General features: G+C 46.9%; 1 protein-coding gene across 13 annotated transcripts in view; it reads right to left on the bottom strand.

Annotated features, from left to right (window-relative positions):
- The window catches only part of DAGLA (diacylglycerol lipase alpha), a 79,542-nt gene that overhangs the window by 44,548 nt on the left and 22,324 nt on the right, over nucleotides 1–12,670 (bottom strand). For 5 of the 13 annotated variants that reach the window (XM_068944254.1, XM_068944266.1, XM_068944264.1 and 2 more), the window contains 5 exons: nucleotides 6,620–6,729; nucleotides 5,926–6,393; nucleotides 4,179–4,344; nucleotides 1,572–1,710; nucleotides 783–994 (listed from right to left, as the gene is read on the bottom strand). In XM_068944254.1, coding sequence (XP_068800355.1) covers nucleotides 783–994; nucleotides 1,572–1,666 — 307 coding nt within the window. In that variant the 5' untranslated portion in view covers nucleotides 1,667–1,710; nucleotides 4,179–4,344; nucleotides 5,926–6,393; nucleotides 6,620–6,729. Of the gene's footprint in view, nucleotides 1–782; nucleotides 995–1,571; nucleotides 1,711–4,178; nucleotides 4,345–5,925; nucleotides 6,394–6,619; nucleotides 6,730–12,670 lie in introns of those variants that run through there. The other 8 variants (XM_068944261.1, XM_068944263.1, XM_068944255.1 and 5 more) reach the window with 7 other exon arrangements.

Below are 12,670 nucleotides of genomic sequence, written 5' to 3'. Positions count from 1 at the left end.
AGTCTGACCATGTTTCTGTACCTGGAAGAAGAGAAAGAGAGGAGGGAAGAAAAGCTAAAAGGGAAACCACGTATGAGAAATAAGGAAATGAAAAATCCTTTTTCTGATCTAGTTCTTAAGGTTCAAGGTGGGTGAGTAAGACAGGAACTGTTTTTAGAAGGACAAGACAAATGTACAGCCTAGGAGAGAAGATGCAACGAGTGAGCAGGAAGTACATCTATTTACCTCACAGCACCTGGAGGAAGAGTATCAAAGTGTAGGTTGGTGGACAGATATTTGCATCACATGGGTGAGTCAAGAGGTCAAGTACATGTCAAGGCAGGTGGGTGCAGACTTAAATATACATGTGACAGGTGAGGACATGCACATGCCTCAGGGTGGGAACAGCCATGACTTACACAGGCATATGCCTGTATCATAGGAAATCTTGTGGAAAAAGGTGGGGGAGAGGTGCGGATACATCTCATTGTGGGAGAAGATCTCTGTTGCAAGACAGAAGGGGAGCATATTTTGTTAGGGTAAAGTGATGTACCTGCATCACAATGAGGGTGATAAGGTGAAGGTTTGCTAGGAAGATATTTGGGGCACTGTATGAGAGTCTTACAGCAATGAGAGGGTGCAGCATACATGATGTATTCAGATGCATAGCACATACAAGTGGCCATCTGGATGTCTTTCAGAAGCTGTGTGTTTGTCAGGGGATAGGGAGAGAAGTCTTCTGCGATAGCAGATGGCAGTGTGGAGGCTGAGTCATTAGGAGGCCTCAGGCCGCTGCCTCTTACCCAGTCTGACATAGAGCACATACTGCATCGAGTCCCGGGGCTCTGTGTACAGGATACTGCCTCGCATGCTGAGCCAGATGATTGCCACCTCTGCGATCATACAGCTGAGCAGGATGCCCAGGTAGCCTCTGCCGTGGTCCACCAGGTTAAGCGAGCAGGTCTCGTTGGGGTTGTACACCAGCCCAAAGAGCACCACAGAGAGGATCACAAACCTGCCAGTGACAAACCAGCTTGTTACCAACAGCAAGCCAAAGCCAAACAAATCTGCATGTAACAGCTGACCTGTTCTCCTCACAAAGCTACTGAAGATCCTCAGTGTCCCACACGTTTTCTGACAGCTAACTCAGCTGCTTACAGTCTGTATTAATTTGTTCTGGAACTATCTTCCCCACAAGCCATGTAGAGGCCTTGCTGCCCAAGTCAGAACAATTTGATCTTTGTCGAGTCATGCTACTCCATGGGATCTGCTACTCCAGTCACTTTCCCTGAGCACCTGTACAGAAACACAGCCCCAAATTACAGTGGACAACCCTGGCTAGCACAGGAGGATTCAGGAAACTCTAGTCAGACTTTCTCTCTGAAATTGGAACTAGAACTTTGAATAGCATAGATCCAAAGAATCAAAAGCTGGGAATACACTGGTGTTTCTCAGAAATGTCCCATACAAGCCCTCCAGCTGCATGTATAAGCACAGGAAGCCTTATAGCTGCAAGTAACAGGAGCAGCAAAAAATAATTCATGAGACAATTCAAAGCATCTTTCTCTTTAGCACCTGCTCTTCTCACTTACCAGGTGGTATGAAGGAGGAAAAGGAAGACGGCTGGCAAAACGAGGTCATCGCTGCCTACAGACCAGCGACGGCGGAACACTACAATCCCTGGCATGGCTAGCGGGTCTGAGGAGGTTCAGCAGGCACGACACTCACCTCCTGGAAAAGAAGCAACAGAATCAAAGATGCTGCTGATCTCTCCCCCCACAACAAGAGAGCCACTCACAGCCACAACCACATGCCAGTGGAAGGACCACACCTGAGCGCTATCCTATTTTATTCCACAGACAGCAGAGCTTTCATCTAGCACCAGGGGGCAGAGTATGCTCAAGAAGAAGAGAGTAAAAGAGTTTAAGGAGTTTAAAGAGTGGGAAGTATTAGGTGGAAAAGGTACATAACCCACACTGAACACAACTAACAATCACCCAGCTCCACTTCACAAGCTGACTTGGAATCCTGTTAGGGCTCTGTGTTGGTAACCACTTAGTGTTGAGTGCATTCGACAGGTTATACCAGCCTGAACGCTGAACAAACTCCTATTACCATGTTCTCCCACAAGTGCACCTGCTGCCAGCCTCTTCTCTTGTTGCTCAACAGCGCCTTCCCTCACTTGGCCAGGTATGCCAAAATATGCATTAGCATCCTAAAACCAGCCACAACACTTCTGTGCTGACCTGCACCCTCCTGTGCTACCACAGAGCAGGGGACACCACACATTGGCCCGTGTCCCTCGTTCTGAGCCACCATCTAGAGAGTGCCAAGAGCCGGAACATCAATAGAGTTTCCCCAATCATCTCAGCTCCAAATTACTGCATTTCTTCCTATTCCAGCTTCCCCATCCTTCACATTCACATCCTGCTGCCATGGTACTCCAGTCATGACTTGCACCAACCACACCATTCCCAAGTTGCATCTCTGAAGTAATAACCACTCTTCATCCTGATCTGTAATTTGCTGTTAGGATCACAGAGGCAAAAATGAAAACATCCACATTTGTTACTTGTGATGTAATCAGGATTTCCATCAACGTTTCAGAGGGGATATCATCTTTTGTACCTCACGCACCACATAAAAACAACTGTAACTTGCATATTATGTACTAAATTCTAATGCTCCGAGGAGTGATATGATCACATTTAAACCAGTTTGTGCCTTCAAAGTCATATGTTTGTTTCATGACAGACCACATAGACTGTATCACAGCACAAAACAGCTGCAGTAACAGAAGCTGCCCCATTCCACCAAAACCTGTTCGCCAATTAGATTTGGTTATCCCAACAGGTTACCTACTGTGCACAACACCACAGAACATGCAAGTGACTCTCCCTCCTATACTGACACCCAGCTGAGCTCTAGCTCAGGTGGACGAGATCTCCCTACACAGTTCCGCCACCCAGCACTGAATAACTGCAGAAATCTTTCACACTTCTCAGGAGGCTCCACGGTTAATATCCCAATACACTTCCAGTCTGTTACTCATTTCAGTAAAGGAAACACTATATTCCACAAACAAAGCAAAACGTGAAACTGCAACAGCATTTGGATTCACACTTCCTTAGTACATAATAATCAGAGCATTCAGTATGTTGCAGCTTTACCTTCAAACTCTCCTCCGGCCATCTGGCGATTACTGCTAGCCTCACCACGAATAACCCGGCTGCCGATCATGTACTGCCTGTATGGTAGCACTTATATCTTGAATACTGTTAATCCTCAGCGTACGTGGACATACTTTTCAGCACACACATTTACTTAGCTTCTGGCTGCTACAGAGCCTCTCAGTCTACCCTAAATCTCAGTGCACAATTCCCACCATCCCTTGGCTTATGGCAGAATCCCATCAGTGCACTTTCCACAACTCTTCTACCTCTAGAAATGCTAGCAGTTATGTTCTGTATGCTTTTACTACCTTCTGCCAGATCAAGAAGCAGGGTATTTGCAAGAAGAATGAACATCTAAAGTAAATTCCTTATCCAGAGCAACAGATGGGGACAGAGCAGAATAGCCTGTCATTCACTGTCAAACATGAGAAATACTCATCGTGGTACTGTCACTCCTAGCCATCTTCTTACCAGGCTCCCAGTACACACCAGAAAGAGTTCTAATTAATTTTCAAGGGTCATCAATCCAAAATGTAAACCAGGATATGTCAGGGGCCTTGCCCCCAGTTTGGAAATAAGAAAGATGACAGAAGGTCTATGACTATAAACCATTCCCTCCCCCTTCCCCCCCCCCCAAAAAAAAAAAAAAGTTAATGCTTTCAGTGTGAGGACTCTTTGGCTTCATCCCAGGGTACAAGATCCCAATAGTTATATTTTAAGAAGCACGAAGACAGCCTCTAATAAAGGAACAGGGAGAAAAAGTCCAAGGTCAGAGTGCCAACAGCCCTGAGAACACTGACCCTAATTTTGCAACAGCAAGGAACCTCTTAACGCTGCCCCTAAAATTACTGCACACAAGAGTGAAAAATTCCCACGTCCTTGAAACCTGAACCCTGGTGCAAGAAGCCCCAAGCTCCCAACACCCAAATTAGGGGGAATTAAATCCAGGCACAAGCTCTGAACACAACGAGTCCAGACCCCTGACCCTCAGATCAGAGTGAGATCTATGGGAAGCAGAAATCTTACATGACATGCGGTCCAGCTGATGAACAATCTTTTCTCCCATAAAGGTGTGTCAGGAAAAGTACATATCCAAGGAGAGAGACATCACAAGCGAAGGAGGGAAGAGTAAACTCTTCTTGCAGCCATTGAAAATCCCAGTCAGAAAAGGAAAGGACAGCTTGGTGACTGTCTGCTGACAAAGCCAAGCATTATCTTCAGAGCAACTCCTTCCCTCCAAGACAGCAACCTCACTTAATCAACTGGGGTTGTTCAGAGTGAGCCAGGGGTCGTGACTTCCCCCCTTCCACACCCCCGACACACTCTAGAAGGAAGTGACATCATCCCTATTCTGAGGAGATTGTATGTGAATTGTGGGAAGGAAGACTGAGAACAAGAGCGGTGATGCTGTCAGAATCATGGGGAGAGCTGCACAGAGATGGGAGCACAGAAAGCTCTCCACCAGCATGCGCAGCAGCACAGAAACCTTCTCCCTCCCGCCACTGAGAAACAGGAGGGAGCGAACGCTGCAGCAGCGATTCAGGAATGTCCTGGAGCCTTGGCTGTGTGCGGGAACCCCCCTCTCCCTGCAGCGGATGGCATCAGACACAGCACTGCTGGAGCAGAGATCGGAAAGAAGTTGGGCCACTGGTCTATCATCTGGCACTCACTGAATGGCCAAGGGGGAGGGGATTTGGACAGGACACAAAAGGGGCACACAGAGGGGGCCACCCCGGTCACAGAAAGGAGAGACTGTTCCAAAGGAGCAGCCTCTCCCAGGCCTTTTCAGCCGTTAATTCCTTGTGACATGCTCTCTGGGGTATGACAGGATGTGGGGGAAGGGATAAATTAGCTGTCTGTAGAGGAAGGCTTAGAGAAAAGAGCAAAGGAGAAGAAAAATGCTACAGTGAGACAAGATTCCAGCTAAACCTAGGAGACTTAGTTTAATCCAACAACCTACCATGCCTGTCATTAGCCTCAGAAGGCATACAAGCAAACACAAACTGTGAAGAGCTATAGCCTAAGGAAAAGGGCTATAGGTAGATGTTATTGGAAGGGACACCACCCACACCATGCCAACACCCCAGGAGAGAATCGCCTACTCCCCACTACCCAAATCCACATGCAGGATTTGCTGTAAAGCTCACAGTATCACTCAGACACCTGAGGCATATTTGCACCCACACAGCCTAACACACTAACCTTCTGTAAGCCCTCCCCACAAATTCGTATCCCTGGATCCACAGAAGCTGCAGACTCACTCATGCATCCCCAACCATATAGCCCCAAAACCTCCTCTTCATCCCCACTTTATTTCCTGCAGTTCAGAGCACTACTTGTTATTCCTGTAAAGCAGGAGATGAGAGGCCAAAACAGCATGCTGAAATCAGGTCCCCAAAGTGCCAATAGTTTCTTTTCATTTTGACAGACCACTAGAGAGCAGGCTTCACTGGTGATGTCTGTAAACAGGCATTAGCAGAAAGAAGCCCTGCCAGCCCAAGTCATTTGTTATCTTTCCCCTCTGCATGAGACAGGGAGGTACTTGTGGCCTGACATGACACAGGTATGACAAATTAAACCCATCTCACCACTGTTTCACATCTATGAGCTCCCTACTTTCAGCTGGTCTCCCCAACTTCTGCCTTAACTCTGGAGTCTTACAGTATGATAAACCACCCAAAAGAATAAACCTGTCCAAAGCCCAGGGACCAGACTTATCTTCACTGCTTAGCACTACAGAGAACCCAAAAGAAAGGGGCATTCCAAGTCCTACCTCTGTAGATGGTTGCAGCAGTCTCTAAAGCACAAGGCCCTTAGCTCTTTTGTAGAAATCCAGCACCATGTGCTGCCATGCTGGTCCTCCTGATCACATGCTCCCGGAGAACAGGATGAAATGCCACCATGTTCCCAGGGAATTTCCCAGCCCCAACCTGCTGTCCTGCTGAGAAGCAGTAGTCCAGGACTGCCAGCTTTCACAAGTCATCTGCTAGAACTGGTTAGGAAAACCCATCTGGAAAACTGAAGCAAAACATGCTTTGTGCAATGGCAGTTCAATCAGCAATATTCCCTTGGTGGTTATTTTCTGTTCCCCTGCTTGCCTGTGCTGCCTCACCAAAGAGGTGCTTTCCAGGTGCCCTGGCTTCCGTTCTCTCTGACCACACAGCCAGGTAGCCTTGTCCATGTATCCAAAGATGTCTGTCTGGAGGGGGCAGCATGGGCACTGTAGGCTGGCTCAGGAGCCCTGAAAGGAGAACAGGGGCACCTCAAAGGTAAGTCCTGAGAGGCATCAGTGTTGCCCAGGCAGTCACAGGACAATGTCTGAATAACCCTTAAATTATTTCAACCAGAAGTGTCCTCTAGAACAGTCTTCTCTCTCCTACAAGACAGCATGACAACCGCAAGTACTTCTGTATAGCACTATACATCTTCCCATGTCTCCTTGTATCAGACAGAACCATGCTTTGTACCTTGTCTGTATGCTTGTGTTTCTTCTCCTTCTGAAATTATTTTTTAGGGTTATTGAAGCTCTCTGTATTTCTTACAGATGCCAAAGGAAGCGTTGTTATACTGAAGTGAACTAAAAAAAAAAAAAAAATGCAACAACATTTTAAAATAACCACATTTGTCAAATTCAGGTGACCAAAAGTAACATTCTGATCAGCATGCTTAACCATACAGCTAGTGACCCTTACATACCTGCTGGTTCCTAAAATACCATCTCTTCCTCTAAAATGACACAGCACTAATGTAAGGGGTTCATCCCCATTAAGGCATCCCCCACGTGATCCCCCACATTCTCCTTTTTCCTCATAAGCCTGTCCCACACGGTGTCTGTCTCAGGTTGGGTCATCACCACTGACTGCGGCTTACAGTTTCCTATTAAGTATGCCTTTCCCTAAGCACTTCCTGTACTTGACAGAAATCAATAATTGGAACTTGGGATCAAACTTCATCAATCCTCATCCAGCTTAAACGCCTTAAATGGAGCTCTTCCCGTTTCAGAGTTTGAATTCTTACAATCTGGGAAATGTTCTTCCCTTGCAGGGAAAAGAGGGGATGTGACTTCATTCTTACAAAGCGTCCTGAAGTTTGCTAGGCGGTGCTTGCTTGCCTATCTATCACTGCACGTATACAAATCCATCTCCCCTCCAGAACCTTTCACAAGATTCAGCGTGCAGTGTGAAACGGACAGCAAGGTCTCTGGCCACACCACTCTCCTGCACAATTTACCCATAACAATCACTAGCAAAAAACACCAGAAGCAAGCAGTGAGACAGAGGAAAGAGATAAAAGTCCAGAACATAGAAAATTGCCTTTCCAGGATGGGAAGATCTCAGAGTACCTCCGTAACAGAGATGGACACCTATTCAATACACAATGTGGAAGAGAGAGGCTCATAGGGAGACAATTTCCATATGAACAAAGGAGCATCCAAAATAGGGCTACCTTTTCCAAGTGGCATGAATATACCTACTGCGAGTGATGCCTGCAAGAATTGTAGGTAAAGTCTCTTTCCTGGGAGGAGACAGTGCAGCAGCTGCCAGAAATTTTTGAGGATAGATCTATCATGACCAGTTATGACTAAGGGAACAAATCTATATTTTAAAGATTATTATATGTATTAATGTAACATCTAGGAACTGTATTTACAACAAAGTCACAGACAGCTCAACATGGGGATAAAGCACTGGTGGTATCAGTGAGGTCTTTAATTTTGACATAAAAATTTCACACCTACTTTTAAGATCTCCTTTACAATCTTCCATTTTCCACAGAGAAGAAAATTAAATGAGATGCAGTGCCAGAGTCATGAGACTAAGCCACCAGATTTGAGAAGGGAAAGGTTCAAAAGCCTCTTGCGGCTTGGCATATTTCTTACTCAGCTCCCCCAGGATAAGGTGACTGCACCACAACAGTCTTTTTACAATGTCACCATTACAGAACTAATGTGATTAGGTTAGATCCGGCACTACAACGCTGCCTACTGACACAAATACCCAAAATACATTTTGGAGTATAAGCTGACCTTCAAAACCCAAAGGACAAAAATTACATATATGCCCATCCAGGTTAAACTGTAAATGCCAGCGAAAACACACCCTTGGAAATGGAACAGCGAAAGTCACAAGACTGTATCAATAGTTACAAGAATAGACTGGCCAGCTGGCCCAATACACTGGCCCATCTCCAACTTAGCTTATTCCTCCCTACTATTTTGTCATAAAGCCCCTTTCCTCAGGCTACAGAAACACATCAAGATGTTTTCTGAGTATGTGTTCCATGCCTAAATTCATCTCCTTCAGCTCCTACTCTGAATACTTCTTACATTGGGTAGAAATAGCTCTGAGTCCTGTACAATCTTCAGACATGTTTAACATCTCCTACCCCTTCCACTCTTGAACTTCCCAGACTTGCAGTCTAGTCCCTGCAATTTCAAAAGCCTCTTATCAGAGTTTTCTACAAGGCTCCTCTTCCCTCCTGAGGGAAACTCAGCTCTCAAAATCTTACTATTAACGCAGAAGATCACATTTGCTACTCTCTTCAAAATAGTTATTTTCCTGTAGGACAATGCTGCACACAACACACCACATAGGGTCCAACATTTAAGTATCATCTGCTGTTGGGCAATAGCAGTATTGATAATCCCAGGCAATCAAAGCCATTAACTGAGGTCTCAAAATTCAGAAATATTTTTTAAAAGGAATATTGCTTTTTAAAATTCTTAGTTTTGGGGGTTTTGATTATAAAGGGTTCAAGTTTCCAAGTATTTTTCTGTAACTGCAAGGATTAAAACTTTTTCCTCCATCTAACAACAACATGAGAGAAAGTAAGCATCTCAGAAAACACAACAAATACAGGGAAAGTTGGCAACATTCATTTGCCTCCATTCAAAGGAGATCACAGACAAATATACAGTACACAGGGTGACACCAGGTAAAATTCTCAACATTAGCCGGTGGAGGGCTGGCTAGCTATGCCACTGCTATCTTCAAGCAAAAAGCTACGCTTTGCAAGGCTGAATACATTTTCTGGAAGACTACTTATTATTCTTTGCTTGAGACATACACACAGAGAAGAAGGAGGTATCCAGAATGTGGCAAAGGGGACAGGCCACTTGGGAGGAACGTAGGGGCGTTGTCAGCGTGTGCAGGGATGCGACAAGGAAGGCTAAGGCCCCTTTGGAATTAAATCTGGCAAGGGATGTCAAGGAGACGAAGAAGGGGTTCTTCAACTACCTCGCTGGCAAAAGGAAGCCTAGGGAAAAAGTGGGCCCACGGCTGAGTGGGGCAGGTGCCCTGGTAACGAAGGCTCTAGAGAAGGCAGAGTTGCTGAATGCCGCCTTTGCCTGGGTCTTTGCTGCTAAGGCCAGCCCTTGGGAATTCCAGAGCCTGGGGACAAGAGAGAACGTCTGGAGAAAGGAAGACTCTCCCTTGGTGCAGGAGGATGGGGTTAGAGCTCGTTTGTGCAAACCTGACAGCCACAAACCCATGGGCCCCGCTGGGATGCACCCCCCCACACAGCTCCGAGTGCTGCGGGAGCTGGCGGATGTTATTGCTAGGCCGCTCTCCATCATCGTGGCAAGGTCCTGGAGAACAGGAGCGGTGCCTGAGGCCTGGAAGAAAGCCAGCGTCACGCCAGTCTTCCCAAAGGGCAAGAAGGAGGAGGCAGGAACCGCCAGGCCTGTCAGCCTCACCTGCATCGCTGGAAAGGTGATGGAACAACTCCTGCTGGAGGTCCTCGCCAAGCATGAGGAGGACAAGAAGGTGAGCAGGAGTAGTGAGCATGGCTTCAGCAAAGGGAAGTGATGCTTGAGCAATGTGCTAGCCTTCTGTGCTGGAAGGACTGGCTGGGTAGGTGAGGGCAGAGCAGTGGCTGTTGTCTCCCTGGACTTCAGCGAGGCTTTGGACGCTGCCTGCCATCACATCCTCCCAGGTGAACTGAGGAAGTGTGGCTGAGATGAGTGTGCAGTGAGGTGGATGGAGAACTGGCTGGCTGGCAGAGCTCGGAGGGTGGTGGTGAGTGGCGCAGAGTCTAGTTGGAGGCCTGTAGCTGGCGGTGTGCCGCAGGGGTCAGTGCTGGCTCCAGTCTTGTTCAATGTCTTCCTCGAGGAGCTGGAGGAAGGCACAGAGTGCCCCCTCAGCAAGTTTGCTGATGCTCCAAAGGTGAGCAGAGTGGCTGACACACCAGGAGGCTGCGCTGCCATGCCGAGGCACCTGGGCAGGCTGGCGAGCTGGGCGGAGAGGAACCTGCTGCAGTTCAACAAAGGCAAGGGTAAGGTGCTGCACCTAGGGAGGAAGACCCACACCCCCCACAAGCAGCAGGACAGGCTTGGGGGAGGGAGGGAGGGAGGGAGAGAGAGTGGGGGGGCTGACCTGCTGGAAAGCAGCTCTGCAGAGAAGGAGCTGGGAGTGCTGGAGGACAACAAGTGAAGCATGAGGCAGCAATGTGGCCTTGTGGCCGAGAAGGCCAAGGGGATCCTGGGGTGCCTGAGGAAGAGTGTTGCCAGCAGGTGGAGGGCGGTGCTCCTCCCCATCTCCTCAGCCCTGGTGTGGCCACATGTGGAGTAGTGGCTCCAATTCTGGGCTCCCCAGTACGAGAGAGAGAGAGAGACACGACACTACTGGAGCGAGTTCAGTGGAGGGCTACAAAGAGGATGGGGGGAGGGGGGGACTGGAGCATCTCTCCTCTGCAGAAAGGCTGCGAGAGCTGGGCCTGATGAGCCTGGAGAAGAGACGACTGAGCGGCGATCTCATCAACGTGTCCAAGTATCTGGAGGGAGGCTGTCGCGAGGATGGGGGCCAGGCTCGTCTCTGTGGTGGCCAGTGACAGGACAAGAAGCAACGGGCAGAAACTGGAAGCCAGGAAGTTCCATCTGGACCTGAGGACAAGCTTCTTTCCGGAGAGGGTGACTGAGCACTGGACCAGGTTGCCCAGAGAGGTAGTGGAGTCTCCTTCGCTGGAGCTATTCAAAACCCGCCTGGAGGTGATCCTGTGCAATGTGTTCTAGGTGACCCTGCTTGAGCAGGGGGATTGGACTAGATGAGCTGCAGAGGGCCCTTCCAACCTCAACTATTCTGTGGTTCTGTGTGTGTGATTCTGTGACACGGGAACAACCAATATATCTGCTTGGTATCTACTTGTCAGCATTTGTTTGTTGAAGAAAAGAATTGTCTTACAACTCTCATTCTTTTTAGTGCAAGAATATGGAAGAGTTCTCAGCAGATTTAAATGATATTGAAATATTACAATTTACATCACTTGTTCTCAACTTTACAATCATCAATTAAAAGCAGAAGGAGAGATCCACTGAATTAAAGGGAAAGCCAGGACAAATTCTCTGCTTTGGAATATGCCCCTTCCCTCAACTTTACTCATCTACTGATGTTCATTTAGAGTCTGTGCCCAGGGATCACAGTTGTACAAAAGTGCATCAGTAACACTGCACATAACAGCTTCCTCTGGGAAGATATCCCCAGATACTCCCTGCTGTCTCTGTACCACTCTCTATTTAGCGTCATATAGACTGAACACTGCTATCCTGGCAACATTCTCGGCATATTTTTCATGAACAGAATAAACATTTCCAGCAAGTGCATTTAATAGGTGTATTTGCCAGTGCTGCTGCCTATCTTCTTCATTGTAATTAGTAGGATGTGTGTGTAAACAGGAAGAACAAAACAAACAAACAAAAAAACACTAATAGGATTTGAAGTCTCCCCTTTTTTCAAGTTGGCATACCCCACAGCCAGGATCCTGGGCAGCAAGGAACAAGTTTGTAGGGGCTAGCACCATCCTCTTCTTAAAAGCATCTTCAAGCATCAAAGAAGTTAGATCAAAGATAATGATCACTTGGAGAAAACTTTGAGCATCCAAAATGAAGGAAGAATCATGTTCTGAGAAATACGGAAACAACCTACAAGAGGGTTTGCTCTACAGTCCTAAGCTTACTTGGACTTTTTCCCCTTTGACCTCAGTAGGAGCAGAATTTAACTCCAAGCTTCACACTTGCCAAACTATGAGAAAATAAAAGTTTTTATGAATAGCTTGTGAAGAAACAACAAAAGGCCACTAAGATGAGCCACTTTATTAAAGAGATACGGAGAAACAAGAACAATCCAAGTCTGCTGACATTAATTTAGTCAAAAAAACAACACCCAAGTGTTGTATCAATGCCGACATATCTGCAACCACCTACATTTTGTGCTAGCAAAGCCCACAATCTGAGCTTTCTGACAATTCCAAGCTTGAATAAAAATAATATCCAAATCGCTACAGGGGAAAAATGTATTAAGAAGCAAAACTGATTTTGTATTTTTAATAGAACTTACTGTTCTATAGGGTAGTAAAATCTGCCCATGTTTAATAATCAGCAGTGAATGACAAGAAAAGCTTAGCTTGAATGGGGCAGGGAAAAGATGCTGAGAGAAGGATCAGTAGGATGAGCCAATGCAAGTCAGTAGATGCAGCAAGCACCTCACTTTCAAAAATGTTGAGTAGCTAGGCACCCCAAATCTAAC

The sequence above is a fragment of the Struthio camelus genome, chromosome 5 (genome assembly GCF_040807025.1).
Source record: "Struthio camelus isolate bStrCam1 chromosome 5, bStrCam1.hap1, whole genome shotgun sequence".
NCBI lineage: Eukaryota > Metazoa > Chordata > Aves > Struthioniformes > Struthionidae > Struthio > Struthio camelus.
The sequence above is the reverse complement of the archived record's forward strand: the minus strand, read 5'-3'. Positions and strand labels throughout refer to the sequence as shown.